This window comes from Adiantum capillus-veneris, chromosome 28 (genome assembly GCF_014529385.1).
Source record: "Adiantum capillus-veneris isolate H3 chromosome 28, ASM1452938v2, whole genome shotgun sequence".
NCBI classification, from domain to species: Eukaryota; Viridiplantae; Streptophyta; class Polypodiopsida; order Polypodiales; family Pteridaceae; genus Adiantum; species Adiantum capillus-veneris.
In genome coordinates this window covers 109,598,869-109,622,424 of record NC_140958.1, presented here as the reverse complement: position 1 = coordinate 109,622,424, position 23,556 = coordinate 109,598,869, and the positions used below count along the sequence as shown (strand labels likewise).

Genomic DNA, 23,556 nt, shown 5'->3' with positions numbered 1-23,556 from the left:
ACCTCCCGAAAATGAATTCTAGAGTGGTATAGTTGCAAAAAGTTGAAAAAAGCCAAAAACAGGACCCGTTTTTTCACACAGTTTAGGTTGTGAAATGTTGTGCAAGGACAAGGTTAAAGATGGAATTGATATTCCAAAAAAATGTCGAGTTTTTTTCAGCTCATGAGACAACTTTCTAGATAGATAGCACCTCAAAATCCATTTTGAAACTCTTGACATAATTCAAGGAAAATGGTCACTTAGCAGGACATAAAAGTGTCCCATTACCAACCTAGTGTTAAGACATTAACGACATGTTGAATTGAACAGCGTAGCGTGAGCAAGGTGCATTGAATTAGCAGGCTTTGATCCTAGTATAACGATACTAGGAAGCTCACAAGCCAACTCACACACACACCTACGGCTCCACCTCACCCTTCTTATTGACCCACGAGGGCCGTTGCCAGCCTGCACAGGCAAACTCCATGTTATATTAACACGCGGTCTTCTTGACCCTTATCCATGCTCTAAGAGGCGGTTCTCACAATGCACGACCCCTAGCCGATATGGTGTGTGCACCGTGGCTATAGGATACTTCACATTCCTTCCCCCTTAAGATACTAGTATAACGATGCTAAAAAGCTCACGAGCCAACTCACACACACACACACACACACACACACACCTACGGCTCCACCTTGCCCTTTTCATGACTCGTGAGAGCAGCTGCCAGCCTGCATGGGCAAACTCCATATTATATTAACACATGGTCTTCTTGACCCTTATCCATGCTCTAAGAGGCAATTCTCATTGTGCACGACCCCTAGCCAGTATGGTGTGTGCGCCCTAGCTATAGGATACTTCACAGAGAGAGAGAGAGAGAGAGAGAGAGAGAGAGAGAGAGAGAGAGAGAGATGAACTCATGTATCAAGTTTTTGCTAATAGTAAAGGAGATTTCTTGGTTAGTCGAATAACAAAATCTTAGAAATTATGATTGGAATATTATGTGATATGTAAGTCTACAAATCCTCATACAGTATACATCAAGATACACATCATATCTATAGATTTTAAAATAATTAGGCCATGCTACGAGCAAAAAAGTGTATCACCTCTAAGTTGTTTGCCAACCAATGAACATCAAAGAATAACCAATTCAATGGACCAATATAGCAACTTAAATGCAGCCAAGATGTTTCAAAAAGGTTATAAGGATAAATACATTGATGTGGGTGGATTTTCATTGGATGTCTTTTGAGAGGTTTAGATATCAAGTTTCCCATGTTTCTATATGGGATGTCAATATTGATAGTTAGCTATATATAGTTGCCTTATCATAGCTTTGGAGGATGATCTTATTTATTAATGAAACATCAAAAAATATATTTGACACTACCTTATCGTTGCATAGAGAATGTTTGCACATGTTGCCACCTTGGGGAGAGGTGATGGAGGAGAGTGTCACAGAGTTAAGACTTGCTTCTAATTAACCACAACAACGTGCGAGTCACATACTAGTTCTGAATATATGGATCAAAAAGTAGGAAGATCATAAGTTAGTACATGGTAGATATCATTAGAAAAGCCCATTAGGGCTTGGTCTACAAAGGCACATATGTTGTGATTCAAAACAAAAGACATATTTATCATTGCATACTTTGTCCTTGATCGACTCCAAAAAAGTCCACCCAAAAGAGATTTGATCAACATTACATGCATTTTTGCCTCCCAATCCATAGACAAAAAGATTAATGAAACTCCTTATAGAGGTAATGTCTAAAAATGCATTCAGGTATCTTAAGTGATATATGAGGGGGATAGTTATAGGCGAGCATTGGGTCAACATCCTTCTCCCAACTGTGTCTTTGATAATAAGTTCCTTTGTGTATGTGTGTGTGTGTGTGTGTGTGTGTGTGTGAGAGAGAGAGAGAGAGAGAGAGAGAGAGAGAATCAAAGCATTTTAATTTTACACGTAGAAGTAAGGATTTTGGAGATGCAGATGACTACACTGTCTTTCGTTCTGCAAAAGAGAAATGTGTGTGTGTGTGTGTGTGTGTGTGAGACACACACAAAGAGAGAGAGAGAGAGAGAGAGAGAGAGAGAGAGAGAGAGAGAGAGAGAGAGAGAGAGAGAGAGAGAGATGAAATGATGTATTAACGTCTTCAAAAGGCCAAGGTGACCTATGAGACAAAAGAGTTTACAAATGGTACAACATCTGTGTAAAAGACTGAAAAACTAAAACTGAACTGAGCTAAAGTGAAATGGAACGAAATGAAATGAAATGAAAGGTTGAGATGCTGGAATCAAGATCTTATCCTATGATATCCAGCATCGGTTAGAGAGAGAGAGGTGCACATATGAGGAAGTCCTTCGTCCAACACCCTTTCACAGAGAGAGAGAGAGAGAGAGAGAGAGAGAGAGAGAGAGAGAGAGAGAGAGAGAGTCTGCACATGAGGGAGTCCTCAGTCCAACACCCTCTGGCCCTTCAGCTTTGGAGCTTGCCACCAAAGCTGTTGAATAAACATAGCTTGATAATTTTCGCAAAGGCTTCTTTGACACACTACGATAGCTGGACAATTTGTTTACGAAAATTTTGTTGCCATAGAGATAAACTACATCTTCAGTCTTACTATCACCCAAAGCTGCTGGTGTGTGGAATCTTGGAGCTGCACCAAATTTTAAAAACATTGGTGTGGCTCACTTTCTACTCCATGTGCGAACCTTGAGAGAGAGAGAGAGAGAGAGAGATGAATTGTTATTTTTGGCTTTCTAAAAGAAGCCTTAGAGAAGAGTTGGGTTAGGCATACTTTCAATGTTTACGGTGATGATTGAGACTTACCTTAAATGTTATTTTGGTTTTAAAATATTAAATGGATCCTTTTGTTTCACCTTTCATTTCACATCCTCATGTGGCTTGACTTCTTTTGCATTTTATTCTTTTAAAGTGCTAAAGTGAAGCTTTACTTTGCATTAAAATTTTTATTTTGTTTTGGAAAAACTCACAATTTGTGAGTATATTGTATTAAGCATAGCATAAAAATTACAAAATAGCCTCAAGCTCAGGCCGAGCCTTGAGGTGCTGAAGATTACAACATGGATGTCTACTGCCTCTCACCAAGGCTAAACACGAATGACGCAAGGGTAGCCCTAGACCAGTCTCCCGAGTCTTGTTTGCTTCCGAGCATATAGATCATAACTTTGCTTTCTTGAATAATCTCTGAGAAGCTTGCCACATCAAGGTCTCCTTCAAACACACGGCGATTCCTCGCTTGCCATATATGGTGAAAGAAGAAATACTTGATAGTTTGAGTGCAGATAAGAAGAGCGGGGCTACCCATCTTCTTGCCACCAAGGAACAAATCAGTCTTGAAGAACCTAATTTTCCATGTCCTTTGAATTCACTTGCATATTTTCCCCGACAAGTCTCTGATTGCCTAGCATTCCATGAAAAGGTGGGCCAGATCTTCACTAGCTATCCTGCAACCCAAGCAATGGCCGGACCCAATTCCTCTTTCCTGGATTTTTACGCCCGTCGGTAGAGAACCCCACATCACCTTCCACAAAAATATCGTGGCCACTTTGGCTTCTAGATATTCTCCATGACTTCTTTCCACCGATCTTCGAGCCAATGCCTCTTCCATATTTTGTTGAGGGGGCTAGACCACTTATTCTCACGCATCAATGCATGATATATGCCTTTCAAATGGGGTTTCCAAAAGAGACTACTACTGGGCCATCTCCAGGCGTTCCACTCAAACCCAGATTCACAGATTGGCATTACAACCTTATCCAGCTCTTTTAATACTCTGTTGACTAAAAATATCTCAAAGTCATTTAGATGTTATTGGGTTTCCAGTACGTCAATTGTTAAGTATGGAGCTTGATTTACCCTTGTAATTTTCTGTGGTAAAAGCGCACATTTGTAAGGCCCCCATTATGAGGAGAAGCCATCGTGCGTGAAGGAAAATCACTCACCGGAAACCAAAATTTTCATGGACAAGAATCAGGGGCAACTTTAGAGGCCTCGGGGGCGGAGGCCCCCGATACTTTTTTTTCGCCGGAATATTATGGCCGGACGGCGGCCAGAAAGTGGTTGGAAAAAAACCGGTCGGTTGGCCGGTAGTCAATGGCCGATGGTCGGTGGTCGGAAGTCAATGGGCGGTGGCCGGTGGTCGAAAGTCAATGGTCGGTGGCCGGTGGCCGAATTCAAAAGCGGACTTGTCTTCTGAAGGACGGCCACACATGGGCGGATTGGAGGGTCCGATTTGGACTTATTCGCACAAGGGCGGCTACACATGGCTGCCTCTCATAAGAGAGGGCAGCCCTTTTGGCCTATAAAAGGAGGCCATTTCTACACACATTTCATAGTCTGAAGTTGATGCAACAAGGTGAGTGTGAGGTGGTGAGAGTGAAGCAAGGCGGGAGCTCTATCAAGGGTTTAATCCCTTTGTAAACTACTTCTTCTTTTGAAGTGCTAAAGCCATTGAGTGGCTGCTTTCCCATGGACGTAGCCCACATTGGGTGAACCACGTATATCGTGTGTACTCTCTCTCTCTCTCTCTCTCTCTCTCTCTCTCTCTCTCTCTCTCTCTCTCTCTACTCTATAATCTCTTGTGTGTGAAATCTATCTCTCTCCATTAAGCAATCTACTCAAAAATCTATTTAGCTACGTCTTATTTCCTAACATCAATGGTTTTCAACCTCTTGATGTTACTGTCCCATAAGTGGGCAAGCCGATGAAGACCCTTATTATTCACGTTCCTGGCAGTTTCTATCCAATAGGGGCTTTGTGGTGGTTTTAACACTTTAGAAAGCTAGGGGGACCAATGCAAGATGGAGTTCTTGAAGTACCAGGTTTCTTCCCCCCACTCCAATACCCTGGTTGCTCTTTTGTATTTCCTCACCAGTTCCCCTGAAGTGCAACCTAGACTTAGGCTAGACCACGTCGGGGCTAGAAGTTTGTCATGAAACACTCTACCCCTTTCCACTTCCCACCTTTCGACCCAAGTTTAGCTGCATCTACCATATCCTTGACCATGATAGCCCAAGCTTGGTCCTGCTTAGCCAAGGGGATCATAAAGTTTGCGCAAATGGCCTCAACATGGACAAGCGGGTTAAGAATTCCGAGACCTCCTTGGCCCACTAGTCGAGCAACAGAGTCCCATTTGGCCCATTGCCACGGTGTGGAGGTTTTTATGTTGTTTTTCCATAAAAATCTTTTTACTGGTTTGAAGAATTCTTTCCAATGACAGTTAGCGATCTTAAGAAGTGGGCTGGTCATTTTATTTGACTTTCTCAAGAACCTAATGTAATCTCTGTTTGTGAGCTATGTTCACCCCCAAGGGGGCTCCTAAGTGCCTGAAGATATTCCCTTTTGATACAATCTCCCCTGTCCAGACAGAAGGGTCGAAGGAGCCGTTTTCTGACAAGGAGATGAGTCTCGACTTCTCTATATTACACTTGGAGCCCGAGGCCATGACAAACGTTTGCACAATCTTTAGAGCCCTCCTAAAAACCTCTGGGCATGCCTTCAAGAAGAGGAGCGAGTCATTTGCGAACAGTTTTGCCAGGAGCTGGTCGTTGCCCAGTAAATTTAAGCCTTGTATCTCCCCTCACACAACACTGGCTTTGAGCATAGTGATGAGAGGATGCGATCTGATGACAAAGAGCAAGGGGGCCAGGGGGCATCCTTGCTTGATCGACCTTTTGACCTCAAAGGAGCCCACAATTCTATCATTAAAAAGGAGTTATGATTGGCTATTAGTGCCCAGAGTGCGAACGAGACGACAAAGGCGAGGCCCAAAGCCCAAAGATTCCATGAAAACTTCTAAATATGCCCGTGTTATTCTGTCATAAGCCTTGTCAAGGTCAAGCTAAAGCAAGATGCACTCTTGCTTGGTGGAGGCTGCATATTCGATGCCCACCATTGCCGCCAAGCTTTTTCCTTTAATGAACCCACGTTGATGGGGAGAGATGATCCTATTTAGTAGGGGGGCTAGTTTGAGGGTGACTGCCTTGGCAAATAATTTTGTAAGCTACAGACATCATAGTAATAGGGCTCCAATCTTTAGTTGAGAGCAACATACTTGTTTGGGGATGGGTTTTATAAGACCTCTCTTCATGCTTGTATCCAACGACCCTTCAATAATGGCTTTGTTAGCCAAACGCGTGACCGGGACCTTGAGATCATCCTAGAATTCTTTAAAGAACTTAGCCGTAAACCCATCCCAACCGGGGGACTTCTCCTTGCCAAGAGCTTGTGATGCTACCCTATAAAAATGTTCTTGGTTAGAGAGCAATCTCGCCTTCTTGATTTCCTCGAGCTGTTCATTAGCCAGGTTAGATTTAGCTTCGAGTCACCGCTTATGCTCATCCTCGAAAGCTAGCCCAACAGCCTTTCTTGAGGTTAGCCGAGCCAATTCCGTTGTGAGATGCTTGAGGTGTGCTTCATTGGTTTTTTTAATCTAAGGGCATGAGCTTTTGATTGCTTTTTGCATGCTTCAAGCGAACAGGCCGTTCCAAGCATCAGGTTTATTGAGATCCACATCTTTCCTAAGCTTACCCAATGCTTTCTTGGTGAGACTTCTGAAAAGACGGTCTTTGAACATGTTTGTCCCTTTTATAAGGAGCTTTTTTTCCCCTTTTAGGGTCTGTCCCTCCCCTTTAGCTTTCTTAAGTCGAATGTGTAAGGACATGTGATCTGATAGGCATTTTGTTGAGAGCACCTTCATCTCCAACAGCAACCGGGATTCAGTCATCTTGGTGAGAGCAATAACATTTGTTAAGCCTGGAGGCAGTGCGGGCATACTAGAGACTTATGTAGGTGAACCCAGGCATGTTGTTCTAGGGGCACATCTCCCACAAATCAACCATAGCCCACTTCTCACACAAGGTTAGCCATTTAAATTTTTCAGTGCCAGCCAACATATTGGCGGAACCTGTTCTATCCTTGCTCTTCTCTACCATATTGAAATCCCCAACCAACAACCACTCCCCTTCTATAGGAGTATCCCTGAGATGCATCCACAATTTAGATCTATCCTTTGCATTGCAAGGGCCATACACATTCACTATGGTGAGGGACTGATCCTCCCACCTGATTCTAATTCCAAGGACTCTACCGGAGGGATGGTTGAAGACCATCTTTGGCTCCAATTCTTTGTCTACAATAAGTAGAACACCATTGAGACCTTGCATAATTTTAATAAATTTTACACACACACACACACACATTAATGAGTAAACCATGGTAAACAAAAGAAAAATCGATGAAATATGTGAATTTAGTTCAAAAATCTTGCTAGTATTTCCAGCTTTTCTTCGTTGCGAGGAGGTAACTTGGTCACTTAATAAAAGAGACATTCCCGAACAATGCTTCACCTACTATGATTCTAGTTCAACTCAACCAATGATTTTATCACTTTCTTATTATTTGGGAAAGCCATCTTGACCCTTTTACTTGTTAGCCTCAAAGGAGAGTTGAGTTAGCATACTTTCAATGTTTTGCAGTGATGAGTGTTGATTGACTTACCTTAAATGTTATTTCGATTTTAACATATTAATTGGATCTTTTCATTTCACATCTTGACATGTCTTGACTTTTTGCATTTTATTGTTTAAGAATACTAAAGTGAAGCTTCACCTTGCATAATTCTAGTAAATTCTATACATGCATAAATCAATAAATAAATATATTTATATACACACACATATATTAATGAGTTCTTTTTGGCCAAGAAGGCCACAAGTAAGCGGTAGAGAAAACGTGCAATTCTCTCACCATCAAGTAGTCACACTCACATTAACTTTTATAGGTGACATTTCAAGCCTTACTATATTCATTTGAACATTTTCATTATGAAAATGAGTGAGTGTGTGTCTCTATGTGCGTGCGCACGTGCATCTCTCTCTCTCCCTCTCTCCCCCCATTAAAGTGTTCAAGAAAAAATATTTTTACTGACATACAAAATTTCTTTTCTTGAATATGCCTAGAGAAAATGTTAAAAATTGGATTTATTTTTCAAGTTTTTACATTATTTTTCTCTATTTCGAGGTGGAACTTCTCCTTTTCCCCTAGCTCTCAATTGACATTTTTGAGATTGAAAACGGCACCAGTGTTAGAAAAAAACCGAAATCTAGTGTATTTTAACTGGTTAAAATTGAAAAATCCCAACTAGATTTTAAGCTTGCCTTTTAAGAAAACCGACAAATTTACACAAGTTTTAGTGTAATTGTCGGCAAAAGATTCAAATTTTGACCTATAAACCAAGAGAATTTCAAGTTTCCTCTTATTTTGACTGTTTAGGAAAAATGTATTTTTCTAGCCATGAACGACAAGATATTAAGTTGAGACACATTTTTCCCGAACACATAGCATTAACATGTCAAATGTGTTCTAATAATCATTTATTACAACAAAAAATGATGCCTTCTTGAGGCCATTGTGAAGTGTTTGCCTTGTTATTTCACCTTTCATTTCACAACCTCACATGGCTTGACTTTTCTTGCATTCTATCCTTAATTCCAGCCAATGTTCGGGAAAGTCTCTTTTACTAAGTGGTCGTCGGCCAAGTTTCCTCCTCGAATAGAAGCAAACTAGAAATACTAGCAGCATTTTTGAAATTTGTAGGATTTTAAAACTATTTTCTCACATAGTTCACTGATTTTTCTTCCATGTACCATGGTTTGCAACCGGCTAGTCTCGATTTTCAACCGACTCAAGGCTAAGTTGAGTCAAGCCTTTCCCGAACACTAGTTCAAGTTAAACTCAACGTAATGATTTTATCACTTTCTTATTGTTTTAGAAAACCCTTTCACTTGTTTGAAGAGAAGCCCAATGGGTCATCAAGCATAGAAAAGGCACTATCAACGAAGAAAAGAGCGTCAAAGAGGGTTAGAGTGGTGCACAAATTGACCAGATAGATTGTGGCAAGCAAGAAACCAAAGGGAATGCAATTTCATTGGTTGCCTTTCCTCAGTTTATTAGTAGACGGCGAGTTGTTCTCGTGGATGGCCGTAGTCTCGTAGAACTCTTACAAAAGACGTTTACTTTTTAGTAGCTTCCAGTTGCGGTAACGTATAGCTGACAGGGAGTCCATTTCGCCACATGCTTTCCCCTCTCCAGCACAAAGATCCCGCAGCCAGCTGACCTTCTTCTTCTTCTTCTCTCTCTTTCTGTGCTCATTTGTTGACAATTCGTAGAATGCAGGAATGCTTTGTACTGCCATGGCTTGTGCTGCAGCTGAGCCTGGTACTCACCTCTCGCGTGGCTTCAACAGCCGATGGTGAGTTCTTCATCCCCCCCCCCCCCCCCCCCCCCCCCAACCCAACCCCCTAAAAAAAGAGAGAGAGAGAGAGTGTGCGTGTCCAGGCGATGCACTGGTAACGATGATGAGCAAATGGAGAGTATCAAGGCCCTCAAGTTGGGGAGGTGAAGACCCTTGTGCCATGGGATGGGAAGGAGTAAAATGTGACGCCAATGCCCAGGTCTCTCATCTGTAAGTTCTCTCTCCTCACAACAACGTTAAAGATAATCAGTAAATCATTTGTGTGTGTGTGTGAGAGAGAGAGAGAGAGAGAGAGAGAGAGAGAGAGAGAGATTACTCATTAAGCGACCTATGGAAGATAAAACATACCTCTGGGACAAAGTGACGCAGAAAAGGATACATGTGTGCATCAATGGATGAAAAGATGTGCAAAAAACTGGGGAGACTGTATGTCCTTCGCTTTATCTATGCCCTTGCCCTTGCTGTTACATCGAATGGAGCTGCTTGAGCAAGACTATGCCCATCATAGGGATACTTCTGAGTATAGCATGAAGTACACCAATCAGTGGAGAATTAACCTCCTTCAATAGCATTGACCGTGTACAAGAGATGGCAAGGTGCTTGCTTCCTCCTATGAGGAAACCAGCTGCCATCAGTGGGCTGTTGGCTAGCTCGAGCTCTCATGGCTCCCTTGGTGGTACCTTTTGATGGCTGGCCTCTATGCCCGACTCATGAGTCAGTGCTTCGGGGTCAGACTCCATGAGGTTTGCCCGATTCTGAACTGCTTATTCATCTCGATATTGCTTGTATCTATGGAAAAGAGGCCCTTTGGGCAACTGCAGATGAAATGCTGCATGTCTTACTCTCGTGGTTCACCGGCAACTCTCCTTCCTATGTGATGAGACCCTCAAGTGTATATTCCTCCTCGTAACATGTTGTATACATGCATGTTTTGCCGTCTCTTGATGATATCATGCTTTGAAAGCTGAAGGAAAGGATCGTCACATTACTATATCTCACGTAGCAAAAGGGGGGGGGGGGGGGGGGGGGGGGGGGGGGGGGGGGGGAAGAGATAATTTGTGTTCACCTTTACTAATCTGCGTACGATGTAGCTTGTATAACTAGGTCTTTTTACATGAGAGTGACAGGGGGAATCAAGGTCATAGGGAATGGTGGTAGTTGATCTGTGTCTAGCCCATATGTGGCAAATGGCTAAACCATCATTGCAGACCAAGCGTGTACATTCCCCAAATTCCAATGCTCCTTTTACATGTCCAGGTCCATCTCTAGAACTCTGCGTATCAAACTGATCATCTGAAATATTGCCTCAAATTATCACGATGAAGCTGCAAACTTACCTCCCACAATGTCATGTCATTGGGCTCATCGAGTAATGTATTTCATTTGGATGCTGGCTCGTTGGGGTGTAGCTGGTACTTGTGCCAGTCCACTGGGCTCAATCGTACTTTGCTTGACATGTCCTTGGAGTGGATTGGAGTCCCCCAAGCATTGTTTGAGGTCTCACATGGTTTTGAGAGCATTTGTTGTTTGATATCTGGAGGATGGCTACATATTGGCATGAAAACTCTTCTTGGTTTGCTACCAGTCCTTCCTGAGATGAGACTTGCTTAAGGTTCGCTGGATAAAGATGCTTCTGGATAGAGCATCCATACACAACAATGAAGTTAAAAAGATGGGTAAAAATGTGGAGTTTGTGTGAACTAGAGCAAAGGGAGCAGCAGTGCTCTTCATTGGCGACATTCTGATGCTGGTGACACACTAGGTTATAGACTTTTGGGTAAGCTGCTACTCTGGCGGGGAATCCCAGTGGGACCATTGCCGGCTATTGGGTTGTCTTCGGTTGGTTCATTAGAGGTGAGTCTGTTCTTTATCATGGATTCTGATGGGCTATCTATTGGGATCAGACTTTTAACAGATACACTCAGCTCTATTCACAGTCCAGTGGCTACGTTAGAGTCATGTTGTTTGGTATGCAAAGTGGTAGGAGAGAGGCTATCAGCGAGCCAGCTGCTGGACTTCCTCAAAGCAGCCTGACTTGTGCCCTCTATTCGCACGATTGTGCCTGTCTCGAGAGAGGTTGCTACACTAGCCCTGCATGCAGTTAGGATATAGATGCTATTCCTCTTGCTATGCTCATGGCACAGTACGTGGAAAGCTTTCCACCACTTGGACATGACAAAAATGTATATGCTAGGTCTAAGAGATTGAGAACCAAGAAATAGTCTTGGTCAATTTTGTATTTTTCATGGATATTTTGGGATCATACCTCTGTTATGATTGGCTTTTGTATATTTATCTTGATGCTATGCTGTTAAGATGTTTATTTGAATAAGAAGATTTTCTCTTGTAAAAAAAGAAAGGGGAGCAGCACCACCTGTGTGTGAAATGTCCTCTCTGCTTGTGAAGGGTGGCCAGCCATACCCATGGGTGTGTGCGTGAGCTGAGCAAAACCTGGAGAACTAGGAGTGAACACCTTTGCTTACTCTGGAGATCAATGCACTGTCATGGAGTACATATGTATTTACTACTCAGCATGTTTGTAAAGCGTGTCATTTGGATGCAATGCAAGGCCTATTCAGTAAGCATGATAATTCATTGCAATGGCAAGGCGCTAAGGAAGCATTGCTTTGGACATCTAAGTTTTAATGCACAAAATTAAGGAATTGTTACTATTGGGGCATCAAAATGCAAAATCCCGGCGGTACTTGAGTCTTTCTTGAGCACGCTGTGATATCATCTCTCTTTGTATGTGCTCGCTCGCTTGTAGTGTAACTGACTGATGCCGCATCTACATACCAGTGTAGGCAGTGCTTTACAATAATTGCAAGAAGATATGCACTGCGACTGAAATGAGACTTTATCAACTTGAAATAACTGAGAGACTGTTGAGAGAGTCTATACAGGGGAAGGTAGCTATCGTGTGAGGGATTCTAAACAAAGAGAAATCCCTAACCCTCTAGCCCGACAAGGTTTTTAATAAAAATTGCATGATAGCAGGATCAAGTACGTTGTCACAACATGAGAGGTCATCTCTTACTTCTTGAAGTTATATTATTGTGATGTGTCCTAGAAGGGACCTCTGGGTCTCTAATATAGGCTTGCCATCCTCCATGAATAGGAGACTCAAAAGAGAAATCTCCAAAAGTAGGGTGTGGGTGTCCCCAATCAGATGAGAATAAGTAGTCGTACAAGAATTGCGATTACTTTGGGCCTTGAAACAGGATTCTGAAAAGCAAAAACAATTTTGTGCAAAAACTTATTACAAGCTGAAGATTCAATGCAAGGAAGAAAGGGAGGAGGCAGAGGGTCCAGTCCTCTGGGTTTTAGAGAGAGAAGGTGACCAGTCTTCTCTCTAAATTAAGAAAACCCAGAACAGGTCATGTGAAGCTGCCCTTTATGGCCTCTATTTCTTGGAATCATCCCATGTAATAAATGCATGTTGACCTCTTTATTCTGTTTTTATAACATTTGATATGTCCACCTTGAATCAAATGTCGTAAATTTAGGACACAAACTTTCTAAGCACGGTTTATCTTTTTAAAATTTTTATTTCCAATCGTGAAAATGTCATACTGTGCTCATATCAAAATTGTTTTTGGTTCTTGCTCAGATCTTAACTTCTATTTGTGGAATGAGACGAGTTACTAATGGTTTATTGTCAATGCCTTTGTGGCAACAGGAACTTGACAAACAAAGGGCTGGTGGGAGAGGTCCCTACTGAGATGGGCAGCCTTGAGGGATTGGTGAATTTGGATCTTAGCAATACGAAAAACGGTGCTGGTCCTTGGAATCTTGTCAGTGGCGACCTCTCTGCACTCTCTGGTCTCTCTAAACTCCAGAGTTTGTAAGAGTCTCCCCCCCTTCCCTTCTCCCTCTTCTTGATTAAAAAAGCTCCAAAAACGAACATTTCTCTAAGCAAACGACGAAGATTCTGTCAATTTTAAGTTGCTTCACAAACAACAAAGATTGTCATTCTGTCAATTGTATGCTGCTTTCACTATTACTTACCTCATGCTGACTTATGTGCAATTTTGCAGAAATTTTACTTTCAATGCTCTGAGTGGAAGTTTCCCGACGGTGATTCTTCAATTCACGGGCCTCACTGATCTGTATGTTGTACAGTTAGTTGCTACTTTGGTTTCAGAGGGGTCCTTTCTTTTGAGAGTTTCTGATTGGAAAGGACCGTCTTGTTTCATGCTATACAGTCGTTTAGACAATTGCAATTTGAGAGGAGCATTTCCACAAGGTCTATCTAAGCTCTCCAAGCTGCAATATCTGTAAGAAAATCTTTTGGGAAAGTATTGCACACTTTTGCTTTTGCACAAATACGCAAACAATGTACATGTTGTCCATTTCCCTCTTGAATTACAGGTCTTGAGTTCAAATCTCGTCAGATAGATCTTTGAGGTATCTTGGGATATTTTTCTACGACGTTAAAATTCTCTTCTTCTTGGGTGTGTGTGTGTGGGTGTGTGAGTGTGTTAATAAAAAGAGGAAAACGGTATAACCTTTCTATCACCCAAGTGTGGTAGATTGGTTATGCCATTTCTCTCTTGAATAACAGGTCTTGAGTTCAACTCTCGTCGGATAGATCTTTGAGGTCTCTTGGGATAGTTTCCTACAACGTTAAAATTCTCTTCTGCCCGGGTGCGTGTGTGTTAATAAAAAGAGGAAAACGGTATAACCTTTCTATCACCCAAGTGTGGTAGATTGGTTATGCCATTTCCCTCTTGAATAATAGGTCTTGAGTCCAACTCTCGTCAGATAGATCTTTGAGGTCTCTTGGAATAGTTTCCTACGACGTTTAAATTCTCTTCTTCTCGGGTGTGTGTGTGCTGGTGTGTTAATAAAAAGAGGAAAACAATATAATCTTTCTATCACCCAAGTGTGGTAAATTGGTTATGCCGTTTCCCTCTTGAATAACAGATCTTGAGTTCAACTCTCGTCGAATAGATCTTTGAGGTCTCTTGGAATAGTTCCTATGATGTTAAAATTCTCTTCTTCTCAGGTGTGTGTGTGTGTGTGAGTGCCTCATCCATGGATTGCTGATAATTGCAACGCTATTTGGCACATGCATAAATCAGATATTTGGTGGCGCAGGATTATATCTGCAATATGTGAAAGCCGTTTGCCGTTGAAAGAGCGTTTGTTTCTTTGGCGGTGTTTACTTGGTGTGCTCCCAGTGGGTACCTTTCTTAGGATGCGCCGTATCCGCCCTTCATCCTGTGTCCGTTGCTTATCTACCGAGGAGGATGTTTGTCACCTCTTGTGGGATTGCTGTGTCACTCGAGAATTCCTTCGTCGGGTTTCTGTGTGTATGCGGCTACGTTTTCCCACGACGGTCTTTCATAAGCGGTTTTGGATTTTTGGTATCTTCTCGCCGGCGTTGCAGTGCTTTGCAGCCTTCTTCATGTGGGTCAGGTTTTGGGCATACTGGAGCCTGTGGCGACAACGTAATGGCTATATGTTCCATCGCATTCATACGGATCCCCTACCTTTCTTCAAGATTTCCCTTCGGTAGTCTTTGCGGTTTGCCTTGGAAGTTGGTGATATCACGGCAGAGATACATCCGCTTTCTTATGAATGCTTTTAGATATTTTATACAGCCGAACACTATTGTGTTTCTTTCCTTGTACATCTTTTTGGTGGGTTTTCCTCTCTTTGAGGTTTCCCACAGATAGCTAAATCAAATTGATTTACAAAAAAAAAAGAGTGTCTTAATAAAAAGAGGAAAACGGTATAACCTTTCTATCACCCAAGTATGGTAGATTGGTTATGCCATTTCCCTCTCGAATAACAGGTCTTGAGTTGAACTCTCGTCGGATAGATCTTTGAGGTCTCTTGGGATACTTTTCTATGACGCTAAAATTCTCTTCTTCTTCTCTCTCTCTCTCTCTCTCTCTCTCTCTCTCTCTCTATGGGATACCATTGGGAGACTACTTGTAGGCAGTATGTGAGATCAATGCATAGAGGACGGGGGTCAGGAGGTGTGGCAATCCTATTCAAGGAGGAGCTTCAACCCCTCATTCCTATTGTTCGGAGAGATAAGAACGCCATATATATGTGGGTCAGAGTGAGAGCGGAGACAGGGAGGCCACTCTACATTGCAATGTGCTATTTTGCCCCCAACACATGTCATTATGCATCGCCTAGGGGGCAGTCACCCTACACGATATTGGATGAGGACATATGGGAGTTCTCTAAGGATGGAGATGTCATTCTTCTGGGAGACTTTAATAGCAGGATGGGCCAGTCTCAGATAACTTTCTAGGATACCTTAAAGGAAATGTTGAGAGAATTGGATGCGAGTGATATGGGATTGGCCAAGTGTTTGCAGGACAAAGAGCACACTAGATATGGGGGGTATGACAAATTGGGGACTGCACATTCACTGGAGATCTTGAATGGCCCTCAAACTTCAAAGATTTCCAGCGTTGAGTGGGTTTGCTTGTTTTCCTCATGGACATGTGGCTAGCAAAATGGATTATGTTTTTGCTCAGCCTAGTTTCATACCCTCTATCAGGACTTTACAGTTGAGGCCAGGCCTATTGGGGTAGCAGTAGATCATACCCTCCTCACGTCTACCGTCTCATTCCAGTTCAACACAACTCGACTAGCACAGACCACTACGCATGGCTGATACACTTTTACTTTGGAGACCGATTTTGTCTACATAGATGGTATCTATTGACGCTTATGCACAGGAGACCTTTAAGGGAGCTCACTTGTATATTGAAAGAGACACTACAGAATGCAGCAACAACAGAGGCATACCCACACACTGAGCGTGGGTAACGATGATGTTTTGGGAGCATACCCTAGAATAGCTGGTATGATGAGGAGTGCAAAGACCAGAGCCCGACTTCAGAGGAAGGTACTTCTAGGAGTCATTACTCACAGGCAGTCACGAATTGCTTCTCGGCGTTTGGTATGACGGAAGACGAGGGCATTTCTAGCTCGACTAGAGCAAGATTTATATTAGTTGTTTTTGAGCCACGATTCAAGTGAGGCATGGCGACTCTTCCATGAACACTCTCCCCCGCCAGTCATCACTTCTATGGAGTTATGGGGTCAATATGCATCATCTCTCTACATAGTCTCGGGGCAGGCACCTCTTCCAGATCCAGCAGAGCCATGCCCACACACTTGTGCATTCTTTACCCCGAGATGGTAAAGAAAGCCCTTGACAAGATGAAGACCAGGAGAGTATATGATCACAATGGCCTAGTAGCAGAGCATTTTATACATGCCAGAGATCTGCTTGCAAAGCTTCTAGTAGTGATGTTCAACTGTGCCCTGTGCAAGGGCCTACTTGATACTTGGAGATTGTCTACTATCGTACCTATCTTCAAGTCGGGGGACCCTATGGAGCTTCAGAACTATCGCACTATCATGATTGGATGCACATTGGCATGGTTGTACACATCCATTCTTGAGCAGCAGTTGGGTGGATGGGCGAAGAGAGAGGGTGTACGGGAAGCAAGACAGGCAGGTTTTATGAGAGGTTCTCTGCTCTTGATCATATTCTGACACTCAGAGCCATTATTGAGGAGGGAAGATCACGTGGGAGACGGCTCTATTGTTGCTTTGTGGATTTCCGCAAAGCCTTCGATACAGTGCCCAAAGCTAGATTGATGTGCAGACTGTAGGAGATGGGGGTACCCAAAGAGTTGATTTGGGGAATCATGGCTCTATACAAGTTAGTAGTGGGGGATGTGCGCACTCCAGAGGGGATTTTTGATTTGGTTCACTCCACGATCAAGGTGAAACAAGGCTGCCCTCTATCTCATACACTATTGACATGTATGTGGATGAGGTTGTTGATCACATTGAGAGGGATGGTGATAGAGGAGCACAGTTGGCAGGGACATGGATCCCACTATTGTTATATGCTGATGATATTGTGTTGATTTCCGACTCCTCGGAGGGGATGCAGCGTTATGAGATGCTTTCTACACATGTGCCCATGATAATGGATTGTTTGTTAATCTGGGGAAAACCAAGGTTATGGTATTTAACACCACACCACAGTGGGTCAGGAGATCAACACCCACTTTTACATATGGCCAGGAGACGGTGGAGTATACAGATGCATACACCTATCTTGGGGTAGTCTTCAGTGGACCGGTGTTTTCATTGAGGAGAGTAGCAGAGACTGGATTGACGAGAGCTTATGCAACCTTGGGAGGATTGGAGAAGATGTGCTTGCAGGTTCAGCCCCGAACAAAGTTGTGGCTTTTTGACACTCTAGTGGCTTCAACTATGCTTTATGGGGTTCAGATTTGGGGACCCTTAGTGGACCACCATGGTAGGTCTGGTAGCATTGATGGATGGAGATGTATGGAGAGGCATCTAGTCTCTACGATCTCTCGGCTGATTCGGGCTAAGGCCTCAATGACACATGAGATTATTCAAGCCGAGCTAGCTGCTCCCCCTCTCATAGTTGAGGCCTTACTAGATCAGTTTTCTTCATGCATAATTTATGGGACCTCCCTAGAGACATATATGCTCGACTAGCCCTTGAGTCATTCCGGCAGCTAGCGCTACAGGGGGACACAACATGCTGGTATGGGCAGATGACATCAGGGTTTCAGTCACTTGGCTTCAGCATGGATAGATTGCCTCCATTCCCTCCTTGGATGCACCCTCCCTCTCTCTCACACGAACAAAGATCACTAGACTTATACGTCAAGATTTGATACGGTTGTAACTTTTGGTCACAACTCATTTTGCCCTTTTAAAGACGTCTAGCTTTGTGGATTTCCGCAAAGCATTTGACGTGGTACCGAGAGCTCGATTGATGCACAGACTGCAGAAGATGGGGGTGCCCATAGTGTTGATTTGGGGGATTATGGCTCTATACAGATCAGTGATGGGACATGTACTCCAAGGAGATATCTGATTTAGTTCACTCCACCATTGGGATGAAACAGGGTTGCCCATTGTCTCCTACTCGATTTGGTGTGTATGTTGATGAGGTGTTTGATTACATTGACAAAGAGGGTGATAGAGGTGCCCAGTTGGTAGGGACATGGATCCCATTGTTGTTATATGCTGATGATATTGTGTTGATTTCTGACTCACCAAAGGGTATGCAACAACAGTTGGATGCATTACACAGTTTTGCAGAGGATAGTGGATTGTCTGTAAACCTTCATAAAACCAAGGTTATGGTGTTTAACACCACACCACAGTGGATCAGGAGATCAACACCGACTTTCACATATGGTTAGGAGATTGTAGAGTATACAGATGCATACACTTACCTTGGGTTTGTCTTCGCTGAGCCGAGGTTTTCTTTGGGGAGAGCAGCAGAGACTAGATTGACTAGAGCTTTGTGGCCTTGGGAGGTTTGGAGAGGATGTGTTCGCAGGTTCTGTTCTAGGAACCTCAGACAAAGTTATGGCTCTTATGATACTTTAGTAGCCTCAGCTATGTTGTATGTGGTGCAGATATGGGGACCTTCTGTAGGCCAGGATGGTTGGAGATGTATGGAGAGGCCCTTGGTATTTATGATCTCTTTACTGATCAAAGCCAAGGCCTCGGTACCCCACGCTATCATTCGAGCAGAGCTAGTTGCCCTCCTATGGAGATTGAGGTTCTTACCAGATCAATCTTCTTTGTGCACAGCTTGTGGGATACTACTAGAGGCATATATGCTAGACTGGTCCTTGAGTCTTCCAAACTGTTAGCTTTTCAGGTGGACACTTCACGCTGGTATGCGCAGATGACATCATGGTTCCAGGCGCATGGCTTCTTCACCATGGATAGGCTGCCCCCTTTCCAATACTCTCTTCAGGCTCCCTCGATGTCTCTTACACGAGTGGATATTACTAGACCCATTCATCAGGACCTGATCCAACTGGATATCAGGATGACATGGATAGAGCCGCCACAAGAGTTGGGCACGAAGATGGCTTCCTATAGAGAGCATCTTCTCCACGTCACAGGAGATGGGTTTGTGATTCGACCAAGCTACATGGACACACACATGTTTCATGGTTTGCGGTGTGCCATTGGTCAGATACACACATCCTCACATCAGTTGGAGATTGAGACTGGTAGATTCAAAGGGATACGAGTAGACAGCAGGATATGCCGCTCATGCTAGCTAGATCTAGAGTCAGAGCTACATTACATATATCATTGCACAATGTACTGTGAGATACGGGGCGGTTTGCACTGCTTATTCAACGAGGGTTTCGATCCTTTCTCTAGGGTCACGAGTTATGAGATCAGAGGTGTCTTGAGCTATATCTACTTGAGTTACACAGATATAGAGACACTTTATTGGGGGGAGAGAGAGAGAAACAGTCCCAGAGACAGATTACAGATTTCTTTTCGCTAGATATGGGACAGCCAAGAGGAGCATCCATCACTGCAGAGCTCGGCCCACACTCATTCGACCAGTACCGACACTCTTATCGACCGAGCACTGAAGCTACGGAGATCCAGATGGCCACGATTGAGGAGAGGGGCTACACAGCATCGACGGAGACTACAACAGAGGATTCGAGCCATACTCTCGACATACAGAGTGCAGATGAGGATGGATTTTGGTAGTAGTAGTATTTTTGTTCTAGTTCTTTTGTACCCAGACACGGTATCAAATTCACTATTTTGTAACAGATTGTTCTCATAGGTCATTTTGGACTTTTGAAGACGTTAATATAACATTTCATCTCATCTCTCTCTCTCTCTCTCTCTCTCTCTCTCTCTCTCTCTCTCTCTCTCTCTCTTTCTCTCTACCCGCCAGGACTTGACTTAGCTAGACACCAGGAGAACATGGATACAGCCAGCACACCAGGCTCATCGGCCAAGACCTGACTCAGCTAGACACCAGGAGGAAATGGATACTGCAAGCACATGAGCTGGACACGAAGATGGCTTTCTATATAGAGCATCTTCTTCAACTTACGGAGGACGGTTTTGTGACGAGACCCAGATACATGGACACCCACCTGTCTCATGGGATACGATGTGCTATTGGCCAGATACGCACATTTTCTCACCAGCTGCGGATTGAGACTGGGAGATACAGCAGAGTACCAGCAGAGGCCAGGACATGCCCCTTGTGTGACATGGAGCTTGAGACAGAGTTGCATTACACATGCCGCTGCCCTGTCTACTACGAGATACGAGGCCGCTTCCATTGCTTGTTTAGAGAGGGTTTTGGACCACTCTCCAGAGTCATGGGATATGAGGATCAGAGATGCCTGGGTTTGTTCTTGCTCGAGTTGCGCAGACACAGAGATAACCTGATGAGTGGAGAGGCTAGCCAGTCTAAGAGATAGATCACAGGTTTCTTTAGAGCAGACACTGGACAGCCGGAAGAGCTACTCCCAAAGCAGAGCTCACATTCGTCTCCCACGAGAGGCACACTGATCGACCGAGCGATTGAGCTGGGGAGATCCAGTCGCCCATGACTGCGGAGGACTACACAACATCGACGGAGGCTACATCAGAAGATTCGGACCACTCTGTTAAGGCATGCACGACGCCCGGTCAGACTACTGACCATAGAGGAGATTGATGAGATCCGCCAGCGATCGATCCTGAATCTCCTATGATTTAAGTATTTAGCTATCCGAGCCAGCTGCTTACTTTGCTTAGTTTACATTGAGTAGTTTAGGATTCCATAGTATTTTTTGTTTTGTTATGTTGTCATTTTGTTGCTTTGACTTTGTATCAGATCCACCACATTGTAACTTTCTGGTCTCATAGATCACTTTTGCCTCTTGAAGACGTTAATATAACATTTCATTTATAACATTTATAACATTGTTGGCTGCCCAGTACACACACACACACACACACACACACACACACACACACACACACACACACACACCCCTTCTGGCATACAGTCCCAAGAACTGACCAATTGCTGATGTGGCACTGTTGTACGGACAACCCGCAAAATCTGACGCAGATTGCGAAGTGCTAATGTGGCAGCAGCGTACGGAAAAAGGCAGAAATTGCAGTAGCTTGGGATCTGCTTTTGGTTGGGATTTGCTTTTGGCTACGCAAGAGAATCAGAGAGAGAGAGAGAGAGCTCTTTTGCTTTATTTTTAAAGGCTTTTGATTTATCAGCTTTTGGGGCTCTGCTTTTAGCATCCCTTGTAAACCTATTTCCCTTGTAAACCTATTTATTAGTGGTTTGGGCTCTCACTTCACAGAGCATCTCGACGCAGAGTCTGAGAGTGAGTCCCGGCCACTCCCTTGTACTTTGAGTTGCAGATTAATAAAAAAAGAAATACCGAAAGGGGCACCAGTCTTTGGGGCCAATATCTCTAGGCACGGAACTCTACCGGGCTAGTGTTGAATCTATTGTGAACTGTAAAATGTGTATTCTTGTGGTGTCGCGATAGAATCTCGACTTGGTGTGTCCAAGTTTGTTATAGTGGTATCAGAGCACGGTTGATTTCTCTTCTACGGGAAATCTGATCCTTTCTACGCGGCACCTATGGCGCAGAGATCAGTCGATTTCCTATGCATCCGGAGATGCGGGAAGAGATCAAAACGAAGATTCACGCGAGGAGTACGGCCCGCCTCGGCCTACTCAGGTGGAGCTCGAAGAGATGGAGTGTCGATGATTGATCGGCGATGCAACAAAGATGATGCTAAATTTTGCGAAGGACGCGAGATTTGCAAAATTTATGAGCCATACCTCTTTCAACGAGGTACATGCACAGTGGCGGCAGACCACAGAACCACCCCTCAAACTGGGATTGAAGAAACCTCCTACTCCAAGGATGTATACAGAGCAAGGATTAGAAGAGGTGGTTGATGCACAAATTGCTCAGCTTTTTGACGCGCAGAACAAAGCAAAAAAGCATGACAAAAAGTAGAAGAAAGGAACTGACTTCCTGGGTTATTTGGGTCGTCAGTCTACATTTGCATCGGCAAGAAAGCAGAAGAAGCGTGTTCAATTTGAAGGAGTACCCAGTTCTTCTTCTTCTTCTGCTTCTTCTTCGAGTTCTTCTAGCTCCTCTGATTCGAGCGAGGAAGACAGAAAGGCAAAAGACGAAGCAAAAAGCAAAGCTTCCGAAAGGGCAAGAAAAGGGCAAAGAAGCCTAAATCTCGCCCAGTTGTTGACAGTTCTATTGAGGACTCGTCTTGGGATAGTTCGGACTCTGACGACAACAGCTTTTATGCAAAGAAGAAGAATTTCTATAAAGCCAATCAGTATGACTTTATGGAAGATGAAAGCAAGAAATTCCGAGAGTTTAAGGAAGGTGGACAGTCAATTAAATTTGACACGTTTTCTAGTTATGGAGATGCTTCAAAGGCTTTGGCTTTCATACAGCAGTTTGACATAGCTTTCTCTGGAGGGTGTTACTCAGAGTACTCCAAGATTCGGAGAGCTGCCTCTTACTTCAAGGGAAATGCTCGAACTTGGTGGTCCACGCTTGTATTAAACAAGATAGCGCCAGTCAAATGGCTGAAATTTAAAAGGCTTTTTATTTCTTCTTGGCTGACTCGAGAGTATGAATGCGACATATGAACTGCTTGAAACCATCTTCGGATGACCAAGAAGGATACATTGGACGCTTATTGCGAGAGATTCTGGAACTCTTTTCTACCCGCCTCTTCATTTAAGAAGATCTCGTTCAAAGGACAAATTGAGCGGTTTACCTTGGGTCTTCCTACAGATATCCGAGATCACTGCTTAGCAAAAGTCAGATTCCATTCAGGAACTGATGAGTCATGCGAAATGGGGTTTTTCCATTCATTCAGGCAGTTTGACCTACCCCACAAATGAAATCATGACGCAAAGGACCGAACAGACTTCGAAAAATGAAAGTAGAAAGAAGAAGAGCCCCCTAGAAACGAAAGAAAAGGATGCACGACCCCAACTCACTTCTCAAGAGAGGATCAACTATATCAGAGAGGGGAAGTGTTTTGAATGCGGGGAAATTGGGCATATATCCGCGAAGTGCCCTAACAAGGCACCGAATGTGTAACAAACTTGGACACTCCAAGTCAAGAATCAACCGCGACAGCACCAAATAACCACTTCAACACAATTCACAGATCACAATAGATTTGCACTGGCCCGGCGGAGTTCCGTGCCTAGAGATATTGGCCCCAAAGACTGGCGCCCCTTTCGGTATTTCTTTTTGTATTAATCAATCATCAAAGTACAAGAGAGTGGTTAGGGTTTCACTCTCAGACTTTGCGTCCAGATGCTCTGAGAAGTGAGGCCCTCACCACTAATTTAAAGGTTACAAGGGATGCCCAAAAGCAGAGCCCCAAAAGCTTTTAAAATCAAAAGCATCAGTTCTCT

General features: G+C 43.6%; 1 protein-coding gene across 5 annotated transcripts in view; it reads left to right on the top strand.

Moving 5' to 3' along the window:
* Window positions 1-9,030: 9,030 nt before the first annotated feature.
* LOC147421082 (uncharacterized) overlaps window positions 9,031-23,556 on the top strand; it is a 103,063-nt gene continuing 88,537 nt past the window's right edge. For 2 of the 5 annotated variants that reach the window (XM_086504059.1, XM_086504060.1), the window contains exons 1-5: window positions 9,032-9,263; window positions 9,350-9,476; window positions 12,946-13,110; window positions 13,304-13,375; window positions 13,472-13,543. In XM_086504059.1, the coding sequence (XP_086360185.1) occupies window positions 9,182-9,263; window positions 9,350-9,476; window positions 12,946-13,110; window positions 13,304-13,375; window positions 13,472-13,543 (518 nt within the window). In that variant the 5' untranslated portion in view covers window positions 9,032-9,181. Of the gene's footprint in view, window positions 9,264-9,349; window positions 9,477-12,945; window positions 13,111-13,303; window positions 13,376-13,471; window positions 13,544-23,556 lie in introns of all 5 variants that reach the window. The other 3 variants (XM_086504058.1, XM_086504056.1, XM_086504057.1) reach the window with 2 other exon arrangements.